Source organism: Wyeomyia smithii, chromosome 2, assembly GCF_029784165.1.
Source record: "Wyeomyia smithii strain HCP4-BCI-WySm-NY-G18 chromosome 2, ASM2978416v1, whole genome shotgun sequence".
Lineage (NCBI taxonomy): Eukaryota > Metazoa > Arthropoda > Insecta > Diptera > Culicidae > Wyeomyia > Wyeomyia smithii.
The window spans coordinates 262982033-263007675 of NC_073695.1; the positions used below are offsets into that span (position 1 = coordinate 262982033).

The window sequence follows — 25643 nt, forward strand, 5'->3', positions numbered from 1 at the left end:
TCATTATGGGACAGTTATCCGGGTACCGGCAGTATACTGGTGATGAAAGTGGCGTCAATTCATTTGACACCATCGGATGAAATGCCACGCACACAGCGAAAAAATCAAGCAGATGGATGGATGAAGGTACGGTGCAAACATGATGGCCGCTGTGATAGTAAAAGTTTGAGTGCTGCACGTCTTGAACGGTATGTCGTCGCACACCTATTTATTTGACCAGCCGTGTATATGTGAAGAGGCAGATAAATGAGTAGAACGATTGAAAGGCACACTGTCGCAGTAAAAAAATATGACATCGGATGGTTCAATTTTTTCGAAACCAAGGGGCATTTCAAAGGCGTGTGACACGTTTCGCGGGACGTATTTTTCAGCGGCACATTTTGTTGAAACGAGAAACTGTGTCGTCACTTCACAATTACTAGATGTCTATTGATTTCAACACCTAGAAGATTTCTCTATAAAATTTGCTCGTTTGTTTCGGAACACAACCGAAATCGTAGAAGTTACGTTAAAAAAATTGACTATCAAAATCAAGACAAATGCCAGAATATGAAAAATAAATCAGGACGCTCAAATAGGATCTCAAAATCAGGACATGTCCTGCTAAATCAGAACGGATGGTATCCCTATCTCAAAGGCGATCACTAGCGGCACTAGTGACACAATCGGATACAAGTAGTACACTGTAATTTGAGTCAACTAGTCATTTGAAAATATTGTGTAGACCGTTACTCGAATACATTTGTGAGGAACTAGTGGATAAAAGTAGACCTAACGACGATTTTTACGCGGTTTTTATACAGATTTCCCATAAAAATCGCTTGTTCAGTTTTAAATCAATATTTCAGAGTGTCCAAGGAGTTTCCTTAAACTTATTATCGACTGTTTTCTAATTTGATTTTTTTTTTCTTCATCTATAGTTTATTTGACACGGCACAAATACAATTCAATGTTTAACGGCGCCAATTATATCTGGTAGCTTACTTTCTAAAGTATCTTAATAACTAAAAGCAAATTTATTATCCTCGCTGCCGACTACGAGCTGAAACTAAATCTAACTTAAAGCTATAATATTTTGCATTAAAAGCACAGGTTTGCTGTTTGATGGTTTTCATTGCCATAGGTAAGCAGTATATTAAATTTGTTCCGCTGCTGGGCCAAGATATTACGGACTGGCATATTGGGTTGTTTCCATCGGGCCTTGAGAGTATCGTGCGGGTCTGATTGCTGTTTCGGATCCGGGGTCTTAACGTGTTCTTGTCGTTTGGTTGGATGTAGGCGGAAGGGGATAGGACTAAACTGGGGCGTGGATGGATTTCAGGAAAACGTATATAAGGGACATGTAGGATAGGTCACGGCTCGCCAAGACATCACGAACAGGAACAGCCGGCTGCCTACCTTCGGCCTGCAGGGAAGCTATTAATCTAGACCTGGCGTCACGGTGTACAGGGCATGACCAAACAACGTGCTCTATGTCGTGATAACCTTCACCACAGGCACAGATACCACTCTCCCCGAGCCCAACACGACGGAGATGCGCGTCAAATCTATAGTGATTGGACATAAGCCGGGACATCACGCAAATGAAATCCCGACTTACATCCAACCCCTTGAACCACGGGTTCGTCGATACCTTGGGGATTATGGAATGTAACCACCTTCCCAGTTCCCCCTTGGTCCAAGAATTTTGCCAACTGATGATCGTATTCTGACGTACAAATGCGAAAAATTCATTAAAGGCAATTGGTCTTTCATAAATATCACCGTTTGTTGCGCCCACCTTAGCCAAAAAGTCCGCTTTCTCATTACCCGGTATCGAGCAGTGAGAAGGGACCCACGCTAAGGTAATCTGAGTAGTTTTTCGGATAAAGCACTCAGATGTTCCCGTATTTTCCCCAGGAAATACGGAGAGTGCTTAACATCTTTCATCGATCGGAGAGCCTCAATGGAACTGAGACTGTCCGTAAAGATGAAATAATGGTCCGTGGGCATTTTTTCGATAATTCCTAGGGTGTACTGAATTGCAGCTAATTCTGCGACGTAAACAGAAGCAGGATTATCGAGCTTATGGGAGACGGTTAAATTGTTATTGAAGACACCGAAGCCAGTGGACCCATCGAGAAGTGATCCGTCAGTGTAGTACATATTGTCGCAGTTGATGTTTCGATATTTATTGGAAAAAATTTTAGGGATCTGCTGCACGCGTAAATGATCCGGGATTCCACGAGTTTCTTCTATCATGGATGTTTCGAAAAACACAGTGGAATCAGAAGTATTTGATAAGTCGACACGATTTGGAATATTCGAAGAAGGGTTAATATTTTGGGACATGTGATTGAAATACAATGTCATAAAACGGGTTTGAGAATTAAGTTCGATTAACCTTTCAAAATTTTCAATCACGGGACGGTTCAAGACCTCACATTTGATAAGAATACGAGAAGACAGGCTCCAGAAGCGGGTTTTCAATGGTAGTACTCCAGCTAAGACCTCCAAACTCATCGTATGGGTCGATTGCATGCAACCTAAGGCGATACGCAAACAACGATATTGTATTCGCTCCAGTTTGATAAAATGTGTGTTTGCTGCGGAGCGGAAGCAGAAACACCCGTAATCAATAACAGACAGTATCGTTGTTTGGTAAAGCCTTATAAGGTCTCCTGGGTGGGCTCCCCACCATTGTCCGGTTATTGTACGAAGAAAATTCACTCTTTGTTGACATTTTTCATCAGATACCTCACGTGACAACCCCAGGTGCCTTTAGAGTCGAACCAGACACCAAGATATTTGTGTACCAAAACCTGAGAAATCGTTTTACCCATTAATTGTGTTTGAAGCTGAGCAGGTTCATGCTTCCTAGAAAAAACTACTATCTCAGTCTTCTCCGGAGAGAATTCGATACCTAGCTGTAAAGCCCAAGCAGACAAATTGTAACAGAGATTACACTGTCGTCTGCAAGTTGTCTTATCGTGCATGAATTTGCCAGACATTCGTCGATGTCATTTACATAAAAGTTGTAAAGAAGGGGGCTTAAACATGAGCCCTGGGGAAGACCCATGTAGCTAATGCGAAAAGTTGCCAAATCGCCGTGCGTAAAATGCATGTGCTTTTCGGACATCAAACTGTGCAAAAAATTGTTCAAAATTGGAAAAAATGAATTTGATTCTATCTAACCCAGGCGCGTTATTGTTACAGAACAGAAGGGCAACTGAAAATTCTGCCATCGTAAGAGGTGATTCTATCGCGTCGTGGCCCGGAGACGCTTCGCGAACAATGTTTTGCTCAGGAACAGAGTCCGGACATACTTTCCTGGCAAAATCAAATATCCACCGACTTGAAGACTCCTCGCTTTCGTTGACCGTTACGCGATTCCGCATTCTTCGGGCTGTGTTCCAAAGAGTGCTCATCGATGTCTCCCTCGACGTCTCGTTCACGAACCGACGCCAATATCCGCGTTTCTTTGCTTTAGCCAGGCTTTTAAGCTTGGTATTAAGCTCCGAATACCGTATATAGTCGTCGGGTATACCTCCCTTCTGGAAGGCCAAAAACGCGTCGGATCTTTGCGTGTAGACATCGGAGCACTCTTTGTCCCACCACGGAGTTGGAGGCCGCTCTTTGATCGTTACGCCGGGATATTTCTTCGTTTGGGCTTGCAACGCGGCGTCGAGGATTAAGCCCGCGAGAAGGTTGTATTCTTCAAGTGGTGGATGATGTTGAATCGACTCGACCGCTTTTGAAATCATTTCCTCGTATAACTTCCAATCGACATTCCGTGTGAGGTCATACGGAATGTCAATTGGTCGCATGCGAGTTGACCCGTTTGTAATTGAAATAAGAATAGGCAGATGGTCGCTACCGTGAGGATCGACGATTACCTTCCATGTGCAATCCAACCGTAGCGACGTCGAACATAAGGATAGATCCAAAGCGCTTGGGCGCGCTGGAGGTTTCGGGATACGTGTCATTTCACCGTTGTTCAAAATAGTCATGTCGAAGTCATCGCAAAGGTTATAGATCAAAGAGGAGCGGTTATCATTGTAAGGGGAACCCCAAGCCACGCCATGAGAGTTGAAGTCTCCCAAAATCAAACGTGGCGAGGGAAGAAGTTCTATTAAATCAAAGAGCAGCCGCTGCCCAACCTGTGCTCTGGGAGGAATATATATTGAGGCAATACAAAGCTCTTTACCTTGTATTGTCATTTGACATGCGACAACTTCGATGCCTGGAATCGAGGGGAGGTTAATACGATAGAAAGAATAGCACTTTTTAATCCCTAGAAGTATCCCTAGAACTCCTCCATATGGGGTGTCTCGATCAAGGCGAATAATATTAAAATCATGGAAGTTGAGATCAATATTTGAAGTAAGCCAAGTTTCACAAAGGGAAAATGCATCGCATTTGTTTTTATTTATCAAAACTTTAAACGAATCAATTTTTGGTAAAATACTTCTACAATTCCACTGTAAGACAGAGATAGAATCCTTCATATACGCGGTTGAATTAGGCATCGAAGGATACAATCGCTGCAAGGAGGGGCCATTGGGCAGTCAACTGCTTTAAAAATGATCTAACTGTTGGGAGGAATGCTGTAAGAAAAATTTTAATTGGATCGGGTATATTGAAATTTTCAAAAATCCAGTCCACAATGTCAGAAAATTTCACTAATCCAGAGTTTGTTTCATCAACTGGATGTGCAAAAGGAACAACTGGGGTTTTAGATGTTCCTGGCAGTGCTGGGAACTCCTTCTGGGACTTTAAATTTGCAAGCCCAGGAGGAGTTTGCTTCGGTTTTTCCGCAGCACTGTTTGGTTTGTTCGTACTTTTCATTACACTTTGGGAAATCTTAGGACCTTTACGGGGAAGTTTAGGAGAAGAAACATTTTTCCTCTTTCTAGACTCCCCAGGATTGGCATAAGATGTTCCCGCTGATGAATAGTCAGAATCGGTTTCATCAGAGGGCAACAGATCAAAGGGGTTCGATGTTATGGTAGAAGTGGTCACGGTCTTCTTCAGCATCTCAGCGTAAGAACGCTTTGAGCGCTCCGTAAGTGGCCGCTTGATTTTATCTTTGCGCTGCATGTACACCGGGCATGTGGAGAGCTCATGCTGGTTTTTCCACAGTGAATACATTTTTCAGCATTAACACTGCAAGAATCTTCCGCATGAGTCTCCCCACACTTGCTACATCGTGCCTTATTGCAGCAGTAGGCGGCTGTGTGGCCTAACTGCTTGCAATTGGTGCAATTCATAACACGGGGTACATACAATCGCACAGGCAGACGAACCCGGTCGATCGAGACGTGGCTAGGGAGTGCAGATCCGGCAAACGTAACGCGAAACGAGTCTGACGGAGTGTAAACTTTTTTACCGCCGACGAGAGACATGGACCGCAATTGCTTACAATCCAAAATCTTCGCCTGTGTTTCAGTATTTTTGAAGCAACCGGTTGCGCTCTTTAGGATACACTCGACAGACAGACTCGAATCGGTTATGACACCGTCGATCTCCACGTCTCGTGCGGGTATGTAAACGCGATACTCGCGTGTGAAGAGCTCAGAGCAAGCGATAGCATTGGCCTGTGCCAGATCACTGACCACGACACGGAGCTTGTTAGGTCGGACCTTGGAAATTTCGGTCACGGCCTTGTACCCCTTCGTCAGGTCTTTAGAAATTTGCAGTATGTTTAATCGCTTTGAATTCACTCCTGCCTTTGGACGAAAATAAACAGTATAGCTGCCCTGTTGAGATCCGTCCGGGTAAAGTCTGGGGCGAGGGGGGACTGGAGAATGAACAGGGGAGGGGGTAACAGAAGGGTCAGGGTCAGGGGGGTTCGGGGATGGTGGCACGGGAGGCGAGGGATCTATATCCATCGCGCTAAATGTAGCGCACTAGCGCACTAGCGCCGACAAGAACACGTACCTATTTACTTCTTCCTTCCAGCAGTGGTTGTCCGATCGTTCGAAGCTGCACCCAAAGCAGCCAACAGCACCAGTACAGCAGCACCAATACAGCCAGCAGCAGTGAGCCGGGTGTGAGATCACTCAGCACACTCGACTGTCAACTGATGGCCTTGAATTAGGAAGATCTATTCACTGTGCACAGATCAAAACTGCAGCTGGTATTTTGCACCAATACAGCCAAAGTTGCGAGCCGGGTACAGAACGTAACGACACAACTCACAATCTAGTTGGCATTTAGCGCGAATAATACACTCTTTTGTTTGGCTATTCGTACACACGGACCGGATTGTAATAGAACGACCACTTTGCACGTCCGTTTCTGTCGAGTGTTCGACGCGGAATGATTTTGGTAACAGTTCTCTTTCAACGATTCGCTAGTTGTCGGTAGGATGTGCTTACTGTAAATGATAGGATAATGGTATACGAAACATGTTCGCATGGAAATATTCAAGCCTTCTTCTTAGTATTCTTGTCTAATGTAATAAATTGATACTCTGAGCGAGTGAAGGTAGGAGTTCGTTTATGAAGGGCCAGTTACGGATTGTGTCACCAAATAGATCATCACAGCTGCCAGCTGCCAGATAGACGGTTGAATTGGTGACAGCACGCTCAGCATAGTACCATCTCTGAGAAAACGGCTAAGACGAATATATGAACTTCGAACTAGGAGCTAGCACGAATTAAGCGGGACTTAGCAGATTCTGAAATTATTTGTCATTAAACAAATTCAAATTAGGCTGGATTCTCTGTGATTTTACATATTTGAAAACCGATATTGCTTCAGAAATAACTCTTTCTATCTCTATTAGCAACGGCTTGGCGAATGGCAGAAAAATTATAACTACTTCAATTGAATGATTTTTGAGCGCTTAAAAGTGCCACTGGTGTGTCACAGTAGCGATACCCGGCTTTTTTTTTAATTTCTCGCAAATGATGACACTCGTTCTCTTGTTATCACGGCAGTATTTCCAGCACTGTGGCAGCTGCTAAGTATTCCATAACAGCCAGTAAACAGACGGGTGTGCTTCAGCATCAACGCAATTTCCTTTGCGCTGCGGACAATGTATTCGATGTACAGAGGGAATTGGAGCCTGGCACGATTTTGGATTTTCCTTCTTTGCCGTGACCACACCTTACTGCCCGTTTGGTACCGTCTTAAGAATGGAAATGATGGTGAAGTTTCTGTTTGCCATCTTCTATATCAGGCTTTCGAGGGAAACTTTTAGTGGAGCAGGAGCCTCGTAAAATAGTTATCTCAAAATCAACCACGAATAGTCAAATCGTTTGTAAACTTTAGTGTCGACTGTGTTGGGGAAAAAGGCAGTGATTGGTTGTTTAGTTTGATTGATACTGTAGTTTCGTCTGATATTCAGCCTAATCTATATTTAATTTTCCTATTGATTGCTGCAAAACTAACTGACTGCGTTTGAAGCATTTGAAAGTGTACAATTTTCGTGGTGGCTCGATGTTTTCTACGCAAAATTGAAACTGATTCGAAAAAGGAGCTCGTAGACTAAAGGATACAGAGTCCGCTTCGACAAGCGAATGGTCCTGTGTTCAATGGCGGAGAGACTTTTACGCATGGGTTTATTCTCAGCCTTCCCTTCACTTTTCCACTTTCAGAGGTCAGAGGTCCGACACACAGCAGAATACATATATCTCTGCAAGCAAATTATAATTGTTGATACTTGGTTCGGCAGGAACAGGAGTAACTAACGTGGCTCGGTAAAGAAAAGGGAGTGCAAGAAGTTACATCATAGCTTAAGTGTTTGAAACTCGATGCAGTACTTTTTCGTTTTTATCAACAGTCGTTTTTATCAATACTGGCCAAATTCACGCTCGATTTTCTCATACTTTTTTTCGTTTTTATCACACTTTTTCAAAAAAATCCAAATTAAGATTAAAGTACTTCCAGTTGTAGAAAGTGTTTTTAAAACATTATTTTCACTTGTGCCTTGTATTCTTGCATGTGTATAGTTTTATGAACTCAATTTATTTGGTCATTTTTCTGGAGCAACCAAGTGTCATATCTGTTTCATTTTATTTGTGTCATAATGTTGAGAACAATGAACCGTGAAACACGCATTACATTGACTTTGGAGCAAAAATTACGTGTTATTCGAGCAATTGAAAAAGAAGTTCTGTTTGGTGCCCATAGAACGTGGATTTGGAAATTATAAAATCTAGTGGATGGACAATTTCACATAAACAAGAATTAAACTCTCCTAACTATGCTAAAGAATGAGCAGTACCAATCATATTGATAATGCATGTATAATTGCCGTGAAAAAGTTCGCGAAAATGCTATGGAGAAAAATATTATAAACTAACTTTTCTTTTTGTTTAATCATTTGTATCTTGAACTTATATTCCATTGAACTATGAAAGTGCATCATTTTACTTAAAATGTCATGAACTTCAATTGAATCCAACGCAAAAAATCAAATTTTTATCATTTCGACAAATTCGCGGTGGATTTTTTTTTCGAAAAAGCACTGCATAAAGTAAAGTCCGGAACTACTACGGTAACCAAAGAACCCCTCCCTTTCCGTAACAGTCGTTAGGAATGCAGCGGTGTACTCGTTCTCTGGCAACAACGATTGTAACTCAAAAAATTAATATTGATTCAAAAACATGTGTTTTTGTTTGTTCCTTTATGTATTTTTTTTTATTCTCGCTTATTTTCCGTCGGTCTACTTCCGCCACTGTTGTGGCAAATCACCGACGCCCAGGGAGGCGACTCCACACCCAGGACCCTAACTCACGACCCGTTTATTAACGGACCGGCGCCAACGGCTTTACTTCCTCATGTATTAAGTCAAAGCCCCTTCTCCCTCTTTGCAAGTATTTGAAAGTAATTTTGATTGATACTGCTCCTCTCTTTTTCTTTTAAACCCCCTTTCGTTATTTGTCGAAGACCTTTTCTTCTATTGTTATCAGATGCTCTGTTTTCTTTTCGACGTATGTAAGAATTGTGTTCGAATTCGGGATCAGATTTAAAAAATTAGAACTAAAAATGCTCCTTAAGACTAAAGTCATAAACATTGCATCTCACTAACATAGTTCACAAAAGAAAAGAAAAAACATCGAATTTATGATTGTTTTATCATCACGCAGTGTCGAACATCATTTCACCTACAATATATCCCTGCAGAAAGCATAACCACCAAGCCAGGCTTGGCCCCGTTTAATCCACTGGTGTCGATTGGTGGCGCGAATACGACTTCCAGCGGATAATCCGGCCACCATTGTTTTCGGTGACTAAATACACTCATTGCTCATTCCGCCTCGGCATTGCTGTTTCTGAATGGGAACAATAGTGAAATTAATTTGATCCTGTTTTTTCACTCTTCTCGTTCTTTTCGCTCGATATTTTCTCGGCTTTTATGATTCATTTATTATTCCGCTTTATTTCCGCTTCATTGAGCTCGGGGGGCGGTCAGCGTTCGCGATTGGAATATTAAATTTTGCGTTGCCTTCGATGCTGTCACTATAGAGGGCGCCAGTTATGTGTTGTGTCATTTGCATTTCTATGAGTGTGCACTCTCGGTTTTTTTATCAGCGTATATTGTTTAAATAAAGGATCGCACCACAATCAGTGACTTCGGCACCAAAAAGAACAGCTAAGTAAATCCTTTCAGTGTCACCCCGTTGCATGGGGCGTTTCCCGGAATCATAATTGTTATCAGCACTCGGTCAAAAGGCAAATCAAACATTAAGCCTATACGCTTTGGTTGTTGATTTTGTTTTTGTCCTTCGCCTCGAACAAAGTCACCTTCTGTACGAAGAGAAAAAAAACCGAACATTGATAATGCAGCCCAACAAAACGTGGTTTGTCTTCCCTATCTTGATCGGGCGGTGTTCCGCCGATGATCGGCAGCGTGCAAACAGCGTGGTGAAGATTGGCCTCCCCTTCAGGTTTCTCCAGGAGTCGGCCGTATCGGAGTGGCCCTCTGTTTTGTTCAAACGGTGATAAGTTTTGTGGTATTCCAACAATAATTGATATTGTGTTTCTTCGATGCGGCTCATGAAGTCGATGATGATGATATGAGCACGCTCTTGTTTACTCTGTCGGAATGAAAAGAAAACATTTCCAAGCAGTATTGATGGGAAATGTCACTCGGAACGGAACGGAATAACAAAACGCGGAATTCTTCTCCGAGCATTATCACCGAACAAATAGCCATTCTTCGCGTTTGTTGACGCTTGACTGTTTGCTTCCAGGAACGATGAGCGGAAGTGGTATATGGTTGGTTTCATGCTTTAAACCTTGTTAGATTGTATCATCCCACTTTTTATTGTAAGTAAGTTCATTGATTGAAAATCATGGACTTTTTTATTTTACAATAATTTTTTCAAGCAAATTCAGCAACAGTGTCGAATTCTTTGTTTCCAGAAAAATAAAAATAAAACTGTCCACGTAATATTTACGTAAGGTTACTGTAACTGGAAAACAAAACAAAAGTTTATTTAGGTAAAACTCAAATGAAGATTATGCTCTTTAGCGTAAATCATATAACTCCGGATTCCCTGTAAAGAGTTAAGAACATATTATATGTAACATGATTTAAAATTTTTTCATAATAACATTTTCATCTATTTATCTATTTATCTATTTATGAATATTGGATTCCGTTAAGCAGTTAATCTCATTCATACTGTTCCCTTTGTTTCTGAGATGAATTCGGCTGTGAACTGGTCAAATGTGGAAATTTACGGAATCGAGATGAAGCCCAGATATTAGAAATCAACTCCAGATGCAGTTTTTTATCCAAAATGGCGACTTCTGGTTTGTGGAAAAAACTCTGCCTAAATACTGCGTAAATTGCGCTTTTCCGAAGCCAGCAATTTCTTCCAGATTCCATTTTCAAATTCAAAATGATCTGGAAAATAGCCAAGAGGATAAAAAATTATCCAGTATCGCTATTGGCAGCATCAGGATAATACTCATAAGCCGGAAATTAACTCCGGATGTTTTGAAAATCCTGTTATGGTGTCTGCGAAACACCAAAGATGACTAGAACAAGATACCAAACTCTTGCAGAATTCATCGGACATGATTGTCGCTGCGCGTGAGCAAAAGTCGAACTAATTTTTACACTGTTAATATGATGTATACTTAACGTCAAAATCAACTAACGACAAGGCCAAGACATAACTGCTAAAAGGTGAAACAATTTTTTCAGTATCCATGTGGACGACTGTACGGTGCTGCCATCCGAAAAATGTTAATAATGAGTACGAATGTTTAGTTCTCAAACATCAAACTCTCCGTAAGAATCAAGAATAATCGGCGCATCATTTAAAATAGAGCGTACCATCAGAACTTCATAATAACCGCTATGAGCACGCTCTACAGTCAAGTTGTCCACTCTTGCCGAGGTTAATAAAGCAAAAATCGGGTGCCCCGGTGAACCTGACCATATGCATAATGGTGCTGAAACCTGGCTTGCGACATATCAAACTTTAAGTGTTGGTAGAATGGACCTGAAAATAAATATAACCCCTTAAAATAAACCCCCACTTTGACAGTCAATTTCACACTTATCACTCGTACTTTGAAGTGAAAAAAATATGGCAATAGCATTAAATGCAAAAAATGACAATATTATTCTGCATGTTACCTTAAGCGTCGAGCTTACCAAACTGCTACACCTTTTTAATATACAATCTTGAACAGCTCAACGATCAATGACGAACTATGCACGTTAAATCGGTTTTGCTCATAGGGATTTATTCATGAGAATTCTACTAAGTTACCAAAAATTCATATGTTTTCTGAACATTGCTATTAGTTATCTCCCAGAATAAAAAAGTTATTTGAAATATTTGTAAAACTGCTTAGTTTTTCATCAGATATAAAAATGACAATATCTCAGCCCCCCCAATAAGATATCAAGGATCTTTTTGTATGTAAATTTTCGCTATGAATTCCGTTTTCCAGTATCAATTTCAGTTTTGAACTAACAATTTTATTCGCATGTGTTTTAAGGGGTTTCATTCAAAAATTATGGATAGTGAACCAAACCATGTAAAATTTTCAAAAATAACTCTACAAAAGTAAAAATATATGGCAATCGAACAGAATTGCAAAAAGTGCAAAAGAGTGGTTTCCTAGCTTGAAAGTCATTTTTTCATAAATCACGTTTGAGCAACCTGAAAACGATTTATTAGAAAGTCGAAATAAACTACAAAAAATTTATAGATTACATTATGTTTTAATTTAGGGTTGAGCACTTTGACTTTTTCAACATAGATTTTTTTTGGACACCCTACTGTTTGGGACCTTTCATAGGAACCGGATGTCGTCATCTTGGATTTCGAAATTACATGTGGAGTTCCACTTTCGAGTTTATTGGAACAATTTGTAGAAAGTCGAAATGTTTCACAAAAATATTATGAATAACATTATCTTTCAATTTAGGGTTGTGTCCCTCAACTTTTTAACATCGATTTTTTTTTGGGACACCTTACTACTCACACATCTTCAAAGGATGGGGATGCAATATTTCTCCCTACATAAAATATTGATATTTGAAAACATCACTACGGGGGAGCTGCGTAGTCGTAAGGTTTCAGAATCTGCTTTGTCAAGCGGATGGTCGTGGGTTCGGATCACAGTAGAATCAGGCCATTCGATGTCAAAATTTAATGTTTTATCATAAGTTTATTCTCAGGCACCCCACCACTTACCCTTCCTTTACGCTGAATTCTATTAATACCTTTGCGTGACTTCCTCTTAACAAAAAAATAAGTCCCTCTTATCAATAAAAACTGGTCAGAAGGAGGCACGACCAAGGATGGAAAAACTCGTATCGCATAACAATCATTCGGGTATCATTTCTGAACGTGCTATTTATAAGTTTTCAATCCTAGCAAACCATCGCTATTAAAAGTTACACATTCTCAAGCTTGCAAGAGACAACTTAGAGCAATGAAATATATGGTAGCTTTCTTTTTTTTTTCCTCATCTATAGTTTATTTGACACGGCACAAATACAATTCAATGTTTAACGGCGCCAATTATATCTGGTAGCTTACTTTTTAAAGTATCTTAATAACTAAAAGCAAATTTTTTTATCCTCGCTGCCGACTACGAGCTGAAACTAAATCTAACTTAAGCTAGAATGTTTTGCATGAAAAGCACTGATTTGTTGTTTGATGGTTTTCCATCGCCATAGGTAAGCAGCATATTGAATATGTTCCGCTGCTGGGCCAAGATATTACGGACTGGCATATTGGGTTGTCTCCCTCGGGGCCTGAGAGTATCGTGCGGGTCTAGTTGCTGTTTCCGGATCCGGGGTCTTAACGTGTTCTTGTCGTTTGGTTGGATGTAGGCGGAAGGGGATAGGACTAAACTGGGGTGTTGATGGATTTCAGGAAAACGTATATAAGGGACATGTAGGATAGGTCACGGCTCACCAAGACATCACGAACAGGAACAGCCGGCTGCCTACCTTCGGCCTGCAGGGAAGCTACTAATCTAGACCTGGCGTCACGGTGTACAGGGCATGACCAAACAACGTGCTCTATGTCGTGATAACCTTCACCACAGGCACAGATACCACTCTCCCCGAGCCCAACACGACGGAGATGCGCGTCAAATCTATAGTGATTGGACATAAGCCGGGACATCACGCAAATGAAATCCCGACCTACATCCAACCCCTTGAACCACGGGTTCGTCGATACCTTGGGGATTATGGAATGTAACCACCTTCCCAGTTCCCCCTTGGTCCAAGAATTTTGCCAACTGATGATCGTATTCTGACGTACAAATGCGAAAAATTCATTAAAGGCAATTGGTCTTTCATAAATATCACCGTTCGTTACGCCCACCTTAGCCAAAAAGTCCGCTTTCTCATTACCCGGTATCGAGCAGTGAGAAGGGACCCACGCTAAGGTAATCTGAGTAGATTTTTCGGATAAAGCACTCAGATGTTCCCGTATTTTCCCCAGGAAATACGGAGAGTGCTTAACATCTTTCATCGATCGGAGAGCCTCAATGGAACTGAGACTGTCCGTAAAGATGAAATAATGGTCCGTGGGCATTTTTTCGATAATCCCTAGGGTGTACTGAATTGCAGCTAATTCTGCGACGTAAACAGAAGCAGGATTATCGAGCTTATGGGAGACGGTTAAATTGTTATTGAAGATACCGAAGCCAGTGGACCCATCAAGAAATGATCCGTCAGTGTAGTACATATTGTCCCAGTTGATGTTTCGATATTTATTGGAAAAAATTTTGGGGATCTGCTGATGGTAGCTTTCTTTGATGATTTTGTTTCAGTATTGCCTGCTGTAGGCGGAGCGAGCAACATATAGCGAGTGTTTCACTAAAGAATCGTAAACGATTGCACTCAAGCGATCGCAATGATTCTTTCAAATGTTGGTTGCTTGTAGGAGTAATTCGGCTACTCCACGTCGTGCTTTCACCGTGATATACCACGATGATTCTTGGTGATTTAATGTATCAGATGCTAATGCACCATGCTACAATTTCCATAAGCACTGATGATATCTATTTGCTCCGGCAAGCAAACAATTGAACGCAATCTAACGTTCATGTGGATCCATAATTTTGTATCTCTGGCGATAATATCTCAAAGCTTCTCGCGATAATGTTGAATGCAAGTGAACTTGGATACAATAAATACTATCGTGTTTGAATCATTCAGTCTCATTCTATGGTATTCGGAACTCTAAGAAGCGAAAAACAATCAGCAGCGTTTCTATGGAAAACTTGTACGCGAGTGGAAATAGTTGAACGATAACTGATAAATCGAAGAACACATTTGCATGAAATATTGCTAGTGAGTGAACTTTTCCATGCTTGGGCACGACGAAACTTCTCCAGAGAATTATAATTGGCGATATCTGGCAGGAGGCTCGGTTAAGTAGAGTCGATGGCGTGTAAAAAGAAAGGGTAAAATCACATTATTATACACCCAAGCAATACAAAATAATAAGCATGCCACTTTCTCAATAGCGGTACTGCCAATAAAAGAAGTGCGGAATACAGCAGACACCCTGGCATATGTTACAATAGATCAACGATTCTGTTCGCAGAGAGGAAGTCCATACAGGAAACAAAAAACATCACTGCGTATACAAATTTCAATCAAACAATTTGCTGTGATTGAAATGTTTATAAATTTAGGGATGATTTCTCTTATATTACGCGATTCTACGAATAAGATTTCAATGGGACACCTGAAAAAATGTCTAATGGCAAGATATGGCGCTTTGTTACGTGGTAGTGGAATCGAAATTTCTCCAAATATTTTGCTCATTGACCGAGAAAACAACTATCAAATACCTTCTATAAATGTTATTCTAACTTTCTAGTACTTTATTTCACTAAAGGCAATCTATTTTTATTGATAAAGACTGGAACGCGCAAAAATTGGTCGACAAAAAAATCGTTTCTTTCAGTCAATATTCATAACACAAAAATCTTCCTATTTTTATTTTGGTAGTTCAACTCACATATTTAAAAGAAACAATGTTCGTTTATTATTTTGGTTTGCCAAATTCAAACTGCCGTGCCTTCCGCTTAACCCCTTTCATTGAATTTTGTACAGTGGTCGTGTCGACCTTATTCGTCTCCAAACGCCATATAAATTTATTCTGCTGCTTGTTTTCGATGGATTTATTACATTTTTTGATATTTCGTTTGACCAAGTCTCAATACTGTTCGATAGGGCGGAAATCTGGGCTGTTAGGAGGGTTTTGGTCTTAGGGTACCACTACCACATTATTCGTATCGTACCACTCGATCGCCTTCTTCCCATAGTGGCAGCTTGCCAAGTCCGACCAAAACAGCACAGGCCTGTTATGTTGCTCTAGGAATGGTAGCAGCTGATTTTCCGGGCATTCCTGGACATAGATCTCTTGATTGACGGTTTCGTAGTGATGGAAATGCCGCTGTTTAGACCACACGTGCATATGGCCTGCCAGACGAGGTATTTTTTCGGGAACTTCGATAGTTTGATGGTTTTGAAAATTTAGGCCGCCTTCCCTTTTCCTGGTACGGTATAAAATTCCTGTCCCGGAAGCTGCTGGAAATCAACCACATAAGTTTCGTCACCCACGGTCGAACTTTGTAAGCAGATTGCAGTTTTCTGGACCACCGCTTTGCCGAGGTGTTTTGTTCAAAAATCTGGGTTCGCCACCTTCACCGTCTTAAACGTCGACCACCCGGCTCGTTTCTTGGCCCGCTGCACATAAGTATGGGAGACAATGAGCTTGCCAGTGACGTACCTGATGGAAAGGTTAGGATTCCCCATATAATTCGCAGCCACCTTCTTCATCGTCCCTGCCACGTCTGAATTAAAATTGCCGTCGCTTCCAGGCTTCCTGGCGATCGACAGACGCTTCCCGAACACTTTTAAAATATATGTTACGGTCGATTTGGCCACATCCAGCAATTTTGCTAATTTGAGGTGCGAGGACGTCGGATTCTCTTGCTGCGCGAACAAAATTTTGACACGCTGTTCCTCTTGCTTGGACGCCATTTTGAAAACTGAAGAGCAACCGGTGAAAACTCTTTTTAGCAACCATTGTATATACACTCAACTTTCAAATGAAACATTTCATGGTTTTTTGAATGCATTTTCAACAGAAATATACCAATTTGAAGTCGACCAATTTTTGCGCGTTCCAGTCTTTAAAACCTAAATTAATCCACCTAGCGGTCAGACCCAGCCTTTCTCATTCGAAGTTATTATTTGTAAAAATAGATTTACATGAACGTTTCAATCCAATAAATATGTATTCACTTTTGGGTTCTAAAATAATGATGTTGTAATAGAAGAATAAAATATGAAATTTGACGTAATGTAAATGCTCAAGAAATAGCGAAATAAAAGAAATGACTCTTAACTTCGAACAATTCAATCACGAGCGATACCGGGAACAGTCAAATGGTACGATATCACATTTAAATTATATTGTGGCCACATATATTGATCAAAGCAGGTATAGTTTTAAATAGCCTTTGAATTTCTTTTCTTTCCATAATTTTTGAACCACATAACAAATTGTTATGAAGTTTGTTATTTGTAAGTTTGAGAGATGACTCGTTCGTATGACACTAGTTATGTTCAAATAAGTCATGTAATCTTTGAAATAATAGACATTCGTTGTTTTATCAACAATTCAATACATAACGGTGGCATAAGTTCAATTATAATCAAATGAAATGGGAACGTATAGGGCAGCTAAACTTTGAAACCACGTGTTCAATCATAATTAGTTAACTCTTAACTAGCCCGTTCATCTGATAATACTATTGATCAAATCGGTTGTGTACTTTCTGAGATAATGAAGTTTCGTGATTTCCACAATTCGGTACATTACAGACGAAATTACAGTTCGATTACAGTAAAATTCAATAGGGTGTTATGAGTCAGCTAGACCTTTCATTTGACACTAATTTCGTGGAAATCGGTTCAGCTATCTCTGAGAAAAGTGAGTGAGTTCATGTATTTTTCGGAATATGTTTCTTTTCATAGCTGGATTTCACATTTTTCAACATAACAGGCAAAGTAATAGTCCGATCGCAAAAAAAAATCAATAGGGTCTTATGGGATAATTAGACCATCCAAATGACACTGATTTTGTTGAAATCGGTTCAGCCATCTCTGAGAAACATGAGTGAGATTAAACACTCTTCAGAACACGTTTCTTTAAATAACTTCTGAACCGCACGTTCAATCTTCATGAAACTCAAAAGTTAAGGGTTTTTTAAGTGGCTCGTTCATTTAAAACCAATTTTGTTCAAATCGGTTGAGTAGTTTCTGAGATAATGATGTTTCGTGATTTTCACATTTTTAAACATAACCCCTAAACTAAAAATCCGATTGCAATGAAATTCAATTGGGTCTTATGGGGCAACTAGCCATCTCTGAGAAAATCGAGTGAGATTGGGAGAGCGTTACATACACACACATACACACACACATACACACACACATACACACATACACACATACACACACACATACAGAAAATGCTCAGCTCGTCAAACTAAGTCGATTGATATACGAGATTCGACCCTTTGGAGCACTTTTATACCTTTGGTTTTTCCAGTGATTGCTATTCCTTTCTAGGAGAAAGGCAAAAATGTTTTTCCTATATAAATCCATTGTGGTTTACTCTCATGAAAACAGCTCAAAATTAAATCATACAAATCTTCATACAAGTTTAAAATGCGGAGACACTAGTAATTGACTTCCAATAAGATTAGAATTTTTGAGGACTTAAATGGAATCACTGAAATTTTGTTTCGACTCTTAGCTATCAAGTTTTAACATTTGCATGTGACGATGAACCACTTTAATACTCATAGCCAAGCAATGACATCTAGTTCTGATTTGATTGGAACAATTGGTCGGCGTGCGACCAGACCGAACTAAGCGCCAAAAACATTATTTCGAGTAATCGGCGATCAAAGTTTAACCACCCCGTATGTTTCCTGCAAGCTGCTGCAGGGAGTTTATGTTATAATACCATTATAAACTGTTCAAATGATTTCATTTTTTTTTTCATGAAAGATAGATTATCAGTTTTGACTGGCGTTAAAAACTCAATTTTTAAAAAAGTGGCGCTTGGTTCGATCTGGTCGCACGCCGACCAATTGATAGTTGCTGCAATTCATTCATAGATGGCAATACACAAACAGTTGCGCTCACTGGTGTGATTTATCAGTAGAAATAAGCGGCGGTGTCCCAACTCTGTTCATCAGAATTCCATTACTTTTCCTCAAATTTCTTTCCTGGGCATCAACGAACATTTTATTGTAATAAATATGTGTCATCGCTTCAAATTGTGATTTGGAGACGAATAACTGACATCAAAAGCCATTATTATGCAAATTTTACGAAATTTTGTTAATGATTTTGATAAGAGCTATAGGGTTAACACAACATTCTCATGTAATTAGTTTTCCTTTCTCCTAGAAAGGTATAGCAATCACTTGCAAAACTGAAAGTATAAAAGTGCTCCAAAGGGGCGAATGGCATATATCACTCGACTCAGCTCGACGAGCTGAGCATTTTCTGTATGTGTGTGTGTGTGTATGTGCAGATTTTTATTCTCACTCACTTTTCTCAGAGATGGCTGGACCGATTTTCATGAAATTAATTGCAAATGAAAGGTCTTGCTGCCCCATAAGACCCCATTGAATTTCATTGTAATCGGATTTTTAGTTTAGAGGTTATGTTTAAAAATGTGAAAATCATGAAACAACAATATCTCAGAAACTGCACAACCGATTTGAACAAAATCGGTCTCAAAAGAACAAGCTACCTAGAAAACCCTGAATTTTTCAATTTCATAAATATTGAACTTGTGGTACAAAAGTTATGAAAAGAAACGTGTTCTGAAGACTGTTTAATCTCACTCATGTTTCTCAGAGATGGCTGTACCGATTTTCATAAAATCAGTGTCAAATGGAAGGTCTAATTGCCCCATAAGACCCTATTGATTTGTTTTGCAGTCGGACTATTACTTTGCCTGTTATGTTTAAAAATGTGAAATCCAGCTATGCAAAGGAACATATTCCGAAGACTACTTGGACTCACTCACTTTTCTCAGAGATGGCCGACCCGATTTCCACAAAAAATAGTGTCAAATGAATGGTCTAGCTGCCTCAGAAGACCCTATTGAATTTTACTGTAATCGAACTGTAACTTCATTTGTAATGTGCCGACTTGTGAAAATCACGAAACTTCATTATCTCAGAAACTACACAACCGATTTGATTATTATTATCAGATGAGCGGGCTAGTTAGGGGTTAACTGATGAATTATGATTGAACACGTGGTTTCAAAGTTTGGCTGCCCACGTTCCCATTTCATTTGATTATAATCGAACTTAAGCAACCGTTATGTATTAAATTGTTAATAAAACAATGAAAGTCTTTTATCTCAAAGATTACATGACTTATTTGAACATCAAGTCAAATAACAAATCGTTTGAAATGATTGGTTTTATCGAAATGACAACATCCTCGTCTTCTGGCTTCTGTACATCGCCTTAATTCTGAATATATTCATATTGGGTGGTATTCTGTCATTATCAGCAGACTTTCAGGTATCAATCTGACACCGGAAATACCCATATTGGGAGGTATTTTTGGTTGTTTTCCAGAAACTAAAAGTGGTCGTCTTCAAATTCAAAATAGTGTCCAGGGTCAATGTTTGGTTTCTATGCATCATCACGTTTACGGAAATATCCATATTGAGTATTATTCGGTCATTTCCGACTGTTGCCTAGAAGTTGCCATTTAGCAATTCAAAATGGTGCCTAAGGTCAATTGTTAGCTCCTTGCATCATTCTGGTTCCAGAGATACTCATATTGGATAGTATTTGTTTATTTTAGGCTGTTTTTCACAAACCGGTAGTCGCCATCTTGGATTTCAAAATGGTAGTTAGGATACTGGTTAAAGAAAAACTCATATTGGGTGGTATTTGGTCATTTTCTGCTGTTTTCAGAAACCAGAAGTCGCCATCTTAGAATTTAAAATGCTATCTGTGGTCGATTTTGCCTCCTGTGTATTATTCTAGATCCGGATATTATTATATTGGGCGGAAATCGGCCATTTTCGGCTGTTTTCCTGAAACCGGAAGTTGCCATCTTACAATCCAAAATGTTGTCTGAGGTCGATTATGGAACATATTTGTTACCACTAAAAACATTAACCTGCCAATATGGTTCCATTTTGTTGATTAGTTCGCGAGATGTGCAAAAATTTGTGAAGAAACATGTACTTCCAGAAGAGGGAGGGGCGTCAAACCATTATGGACATATTTGGTACCTCTAAAAACATTCACGCAAAAGTTGGATGGTGCGAAACCAGTACAAAATTGTGCGTTTTTAGCGCAATTGTTGATGTAATTCGGAACCAGTACAATGATTACGTGTTGGGCATAACGCAATTAATGCTCTAGCGTTTCTCCAATGTATTTGGCAGCTCCAAACTACTACACCTAAACAGTTTCAGCTGGTATCGAGCAGCATTGCAAAGCGAGCGAGAAACAAAACCATTCTCCTCCTTTCTGCTTGAGGACGAGACATATGCTACGCTTTTCAAGTCTTTTGCACACACGCTTTCGAGATACTTTTTCTTCTTCATGCATTCCTCTGAATAGCAGCAAGCACGCACCGACAGTATGAGTGAGAGACTAACAACACTGGTATCAAAAATGTACAGCACGGGTGTCTCGCTCATTTCGTGAAGCAACGATAGATATCGCCTTGCGCGTCGCAATCCGAACCGAAAGAGAAGCGAAAGAGCAGCCAATTTCTCTCGTCGCTTGAGAAAAAAGCGCGTGCAGTCACTAATACACTCGACGTGAGAAATAAAGTGTCGGTGTATGATACATATTCTGATTTCATTCTATGTCAATGTATTCGCAGTACAACTGTTGCGCTATGCGTTTCACACATTTATTGTGCTATTTCTGTGCAACATTTGTGCGAATCGGGAAGACACAATGATTGTATAAGACTTCAACTTTTGCGTGTTCACATACCAAATTTGGTTGTATTTTCTTGATTGGTTCTTGAGCTGTGCGAAATTTGTGTTTCATTTTCATGGCATCCCTCCCTTATAGAGGAGGGAGTCTGGTTTCAAACCATTATGTACATATTCGTTACCACTAAAAACATTTACCTGCCAAATTTTGTTCCATTAGGTTGATTAGTTCTCGAGATGTGCACAAATTTGTGTTTCATCCAACTATTATGGACATATTAGTTACCCCTTAAAACATCCACATGCCAAATTCGGTTTCATTTGCTTGGTTTGTTCTTGAGTTGTGCAGAAAATTATGTTTCATTTGTATGGGACCCCTCCCTTCCAGAAGAGGGAGGGGTCTCAAACTATCATAGGAACCTTTATCGGCACCAAAAACCCCTACATGCAAATTTTCACGTCGATCGGTTCGGTAGTTTTCGGGCCTATATGGATCAGACAGACAGACAGACTTGACTGCATTTTTATATGTAAAGATTACAACATCAATATTTTAGAACCTAAAGAGTGAATATACGTTTATTGGATTGAAGCGTTCATGTAAATCTATTTTTACAAATAAAAAATTGAATGAGAAAGGCTGGGTCTGACCGCTAGGTGGATTAATTTAGGTTTTACTGTAATATTACCTACAAAAAGTTACAAAACATTTTTACCAAAAAAGATCAACCACCCCCGCTTTGCCCGAAATGTATAAATTTAACGATTATTCTGTAATAATTTGAATTTTTTGTATGACAAAAATGTTCACGTAATCCATGGGTTACCCAGTATCGTGCCATTTTTGAATTCAACGTGAAAAGTTGCTCAAATTATTCCACAGTTTCAAACAAATGAAACAAACCAGCACACTGATCCAATCTACTGATGTCACACTAAATTTTGGTTATCACTCATATACCTCTACTAGATAGGAAGTCAAACTCGGCGATATCAATCCTTACTGCCCTAAACCAGCTTTCTCACGCATCCAATACACAGTGTTTATTCTTATCGCAACTGTCATGAATATTTTCCCGTGAAATTTCCTCCACCGATATCATGCTCTTTTTCCCACTCTCTTTCTTTTATCACGTCGCACGATAAACTGATTTTTATTTTCCGAATCCTCCCACCCATCAGCACCTTTTTGCACGGAACCCTTCACCGCTAGCTTCTAAAGAATAGGATAGGGTGCTGACAACAAGATCATGAACAAGTCGACGAAAACTCTGTTTCACACCCCTATGCGTTCTGCTTATCTTTATGCGCGTTCGCCGTTCGACAAACCAAACCGCGTCGTCAACACTGATTAGGCAACAATTTGAGCGTTATTGTTGACACATTTGTGCTGCAGCAGAACGGGGTTCCGTCCGTTCCCTGTCGAGCGAACAATCAATGCACCCTCGCGCGTTAAGGATAATAGAGCCTGGGCGCGGGACCGGGTTGTTAGACGCGATTGTTTGGGCTGGTTGAGGTTTGATTTTTACAATTTACATCATAATTTAATCTGGGGTGTTTGTTTTAAATTCAATTTTTCGTCGCTCCGTTGAATTTTATTCGTGGAAGTCATGTCGCGACGGGGGTGCAGGGCGTGGGCAATGTAGAAGAAAGTAGGGTAGATAAGAAGTTTTTACGACACTCCAGTTTTCCTCCGTTTTTATGCTCACTTTGTTAACTGCCTCCGAGAGCGAGAAACTGTTCAGTGTTGATTAACACCATATTGTTTAGAATGGGAAAACATTAACCAGTGAGCGAGTGAACTTCCACTGGTAATGTCTGTCTTCAAAGGCAAACAAAAGTTTTATTGCGTTTGTGTTCAACTACGAGTGAATAACATCACACAACAGTGAGTTCGAGAAAAAAGAAAATAAAGTCCGATAAGTGGTTCAGTTTCATTGCTGGAAGAATGCACTGTTTATGTTACTGAATAGCGTTTAGATGCTGCTGCGTTTGTTTTCTCAAAGATTGCAGAGAGGCAGTCCCCGGAAAATTATGAACTAAATAGATGCACTCGGTTATACAAATTGAGCTGCTGCTCTGTATTGCATAGCACCTCACATAGTTTTATTTTTCTGATGAAAAGGCTTACTTCTTTTGCGGCTAGACTAAAATTTAAATTGAGTATCGTTGTCGTAGGTGTCATTGTTAGGAAAATGGGGAATAACCAACTAAGCGATTCATCTGAAATCAAGCTCGTTGAATAATATATAGAAAAGCAAAATGAATATTAAGTTATGGTAGCAGTCAGTGATCTGAAAAAAAAAATGAAAACAACAGCGCCAAAATAATAATTTGCCATTGATCGTAAAAAATATAAATTTTATTCATTCATCAGCTTATTCAGAGGCTCTTAAAATTCATTTGCGTATACTCGGCCTCTTCAATTTTCTTCCGCTGTAAATAGAGCCAATGATTACCCATCAATCGTATACTAACCCTCAACCCATTTCTCCTCCCGCAGGGCACTCCACATGAAGGAACACCCGGACTACAAATACCGACCGCGCAGGAAGCCAAAAACGCTTGTCAAATCACCCGCTCCGGCCAACAACGCAGCCAGTTCCTCGTCACAGCTGTCCGTCAAAGAGCCACTCCGTTCCCACTCACCGCAGAGTAAGTCACCTTACAGTCCCTCGCCGCTAACCACCCCCATCGGAATCCCACCGGGAATTTTCCCGTCCTATCACTTCGCCTACGATCTGCACCAGAAGGCGTTCTGGAATCTGTACGCTCCCCATCTCCTCTCGACGATGGTACCCTCCTACAGTGTTCCGCCCCATTCACCCCACCCCCTAGCCTACATCAAACCATCTAAATCCTCACCCCCGTCGCCAATCACGCCTCCCTCGCCGATACCGTCGAGTAACGTCATCTGACCAACACCGCTGCGCTACAGTGCCGAGCACAGTGTCTAACTTGTTCCGGTTGTTTCTCCTTTCCCGCGGAAGCTTCCGCGGACGGAGAAAATCACTCATATCAACAGTACCGAAGTAGCAAAGTGTTACTCATTGTTTGCGAACGAATCCAGCGCGGCGGCAACGATTGCATAATTATTTGTGATAAGCAGGACAGCATGGGTATGTCTTTGGGAAGTAGCAGCAGCAGCAGTTTTTATCGCAACCACTTCATATCAGATAATCCGCCGGGAGACACCAGAATGGCACAAATGACACCTCCCGTGGAAAACTACCTGTAAGAAAAAAAAAGAGAGTAAATAATACATTCAATATTAGTGTTTTCGATCGGATAAAGCGAACGGTCGCGAGAGACTCCAGTTCAATCATTGATTTTGCAATGATTAATTTGCAGCAACGTGACATGATATCAAAATTGTTATTATTGTGTACGATAAGGTTAATTTAGTTTTTCTTAAGGAGCATCATTTTTTCCCAACAATGGGGAATACTTACTTTTAGGAGTGCAATAGTGAACTTATCTGTACTTAAAAGCCAAAAAGGTACATGTTTCGGTCGCAATCGACAAACAACAGCAATCGCTAGTGTAAATAGTTTCTCTAATCAAAATTATGCCCTGATAGAAGGTCTCAGAACAAACAAAAAAAGTTATTCTAGTTAATAGTTGTTTGAAAGCGGAAAGAAGCGTGCTTTCATTCTATGATGAAACTAAATATCATCAGAAGAAAAAAAACTAAAATCATTACACAAGTGAAAATAATACACAGAAACACATACGTACGTAAAATTATTCAAGCACTAAATAAATGTAACTGTGAGCTATCGATGGGTAAAGCACAGCTCAATTTCTCATTGAATTTTACTTTTACTAATAAAAACAAATGTCGAAAAATTTAAACCGCATTTGCTTGTATCCGAATCATGAGTTATCATGGGAAAAATGATGACATTTTACACGTAAGTTAGGTATGTCGAATTTCTTAAAATACCCATGTGGAAAAAAATCCATCGTGTTGGTACCCGTAAGGTCAAACGGCCAGAGCGGAGCGTGGCTTATATACTATTAGCGAATTTCTTTATTCTCCTGTCATTGCCTGTGCTTGACAACAGTTGAGTTGGCTCCAGGTCCAAACTGGGTGGGCTGTGGGAGTAAAGAAATTTGTTATAATAGTGCATTTTGTAGGAAAACTTATAATTTATTACGTATTGGCTGTTCTGAGCTGTAGACAGTCGTAGCGCAGAG

The 25643-nt window shown here is 40.1% G+C and overlaps 1 protein-coding gene across 1 annotated transcript in view; it reads left to right on the forward strand.

The window, feature by feature from the left end:
- The window catches only part of LOC129724914 (transcription factor SOX-14), a 43421-nt gene extending 18123 nt beyond the window's left edge, over positions 1–25298 (forward strand). Inside the window, exon 2 of the mRNA XM_055680195.1 lies at positions 23947–25298. Coding sequence (XP_055536170.1) covers positions 23947–24361 — 415 coding nt within the window. The 3' untranslated portion in view covers positions 24362–25298. The remainder of the gene's footprint in view (positions 1–23946) is intronic.
- Positions 25299–25643: the final 345 nt, after the last annotated feature.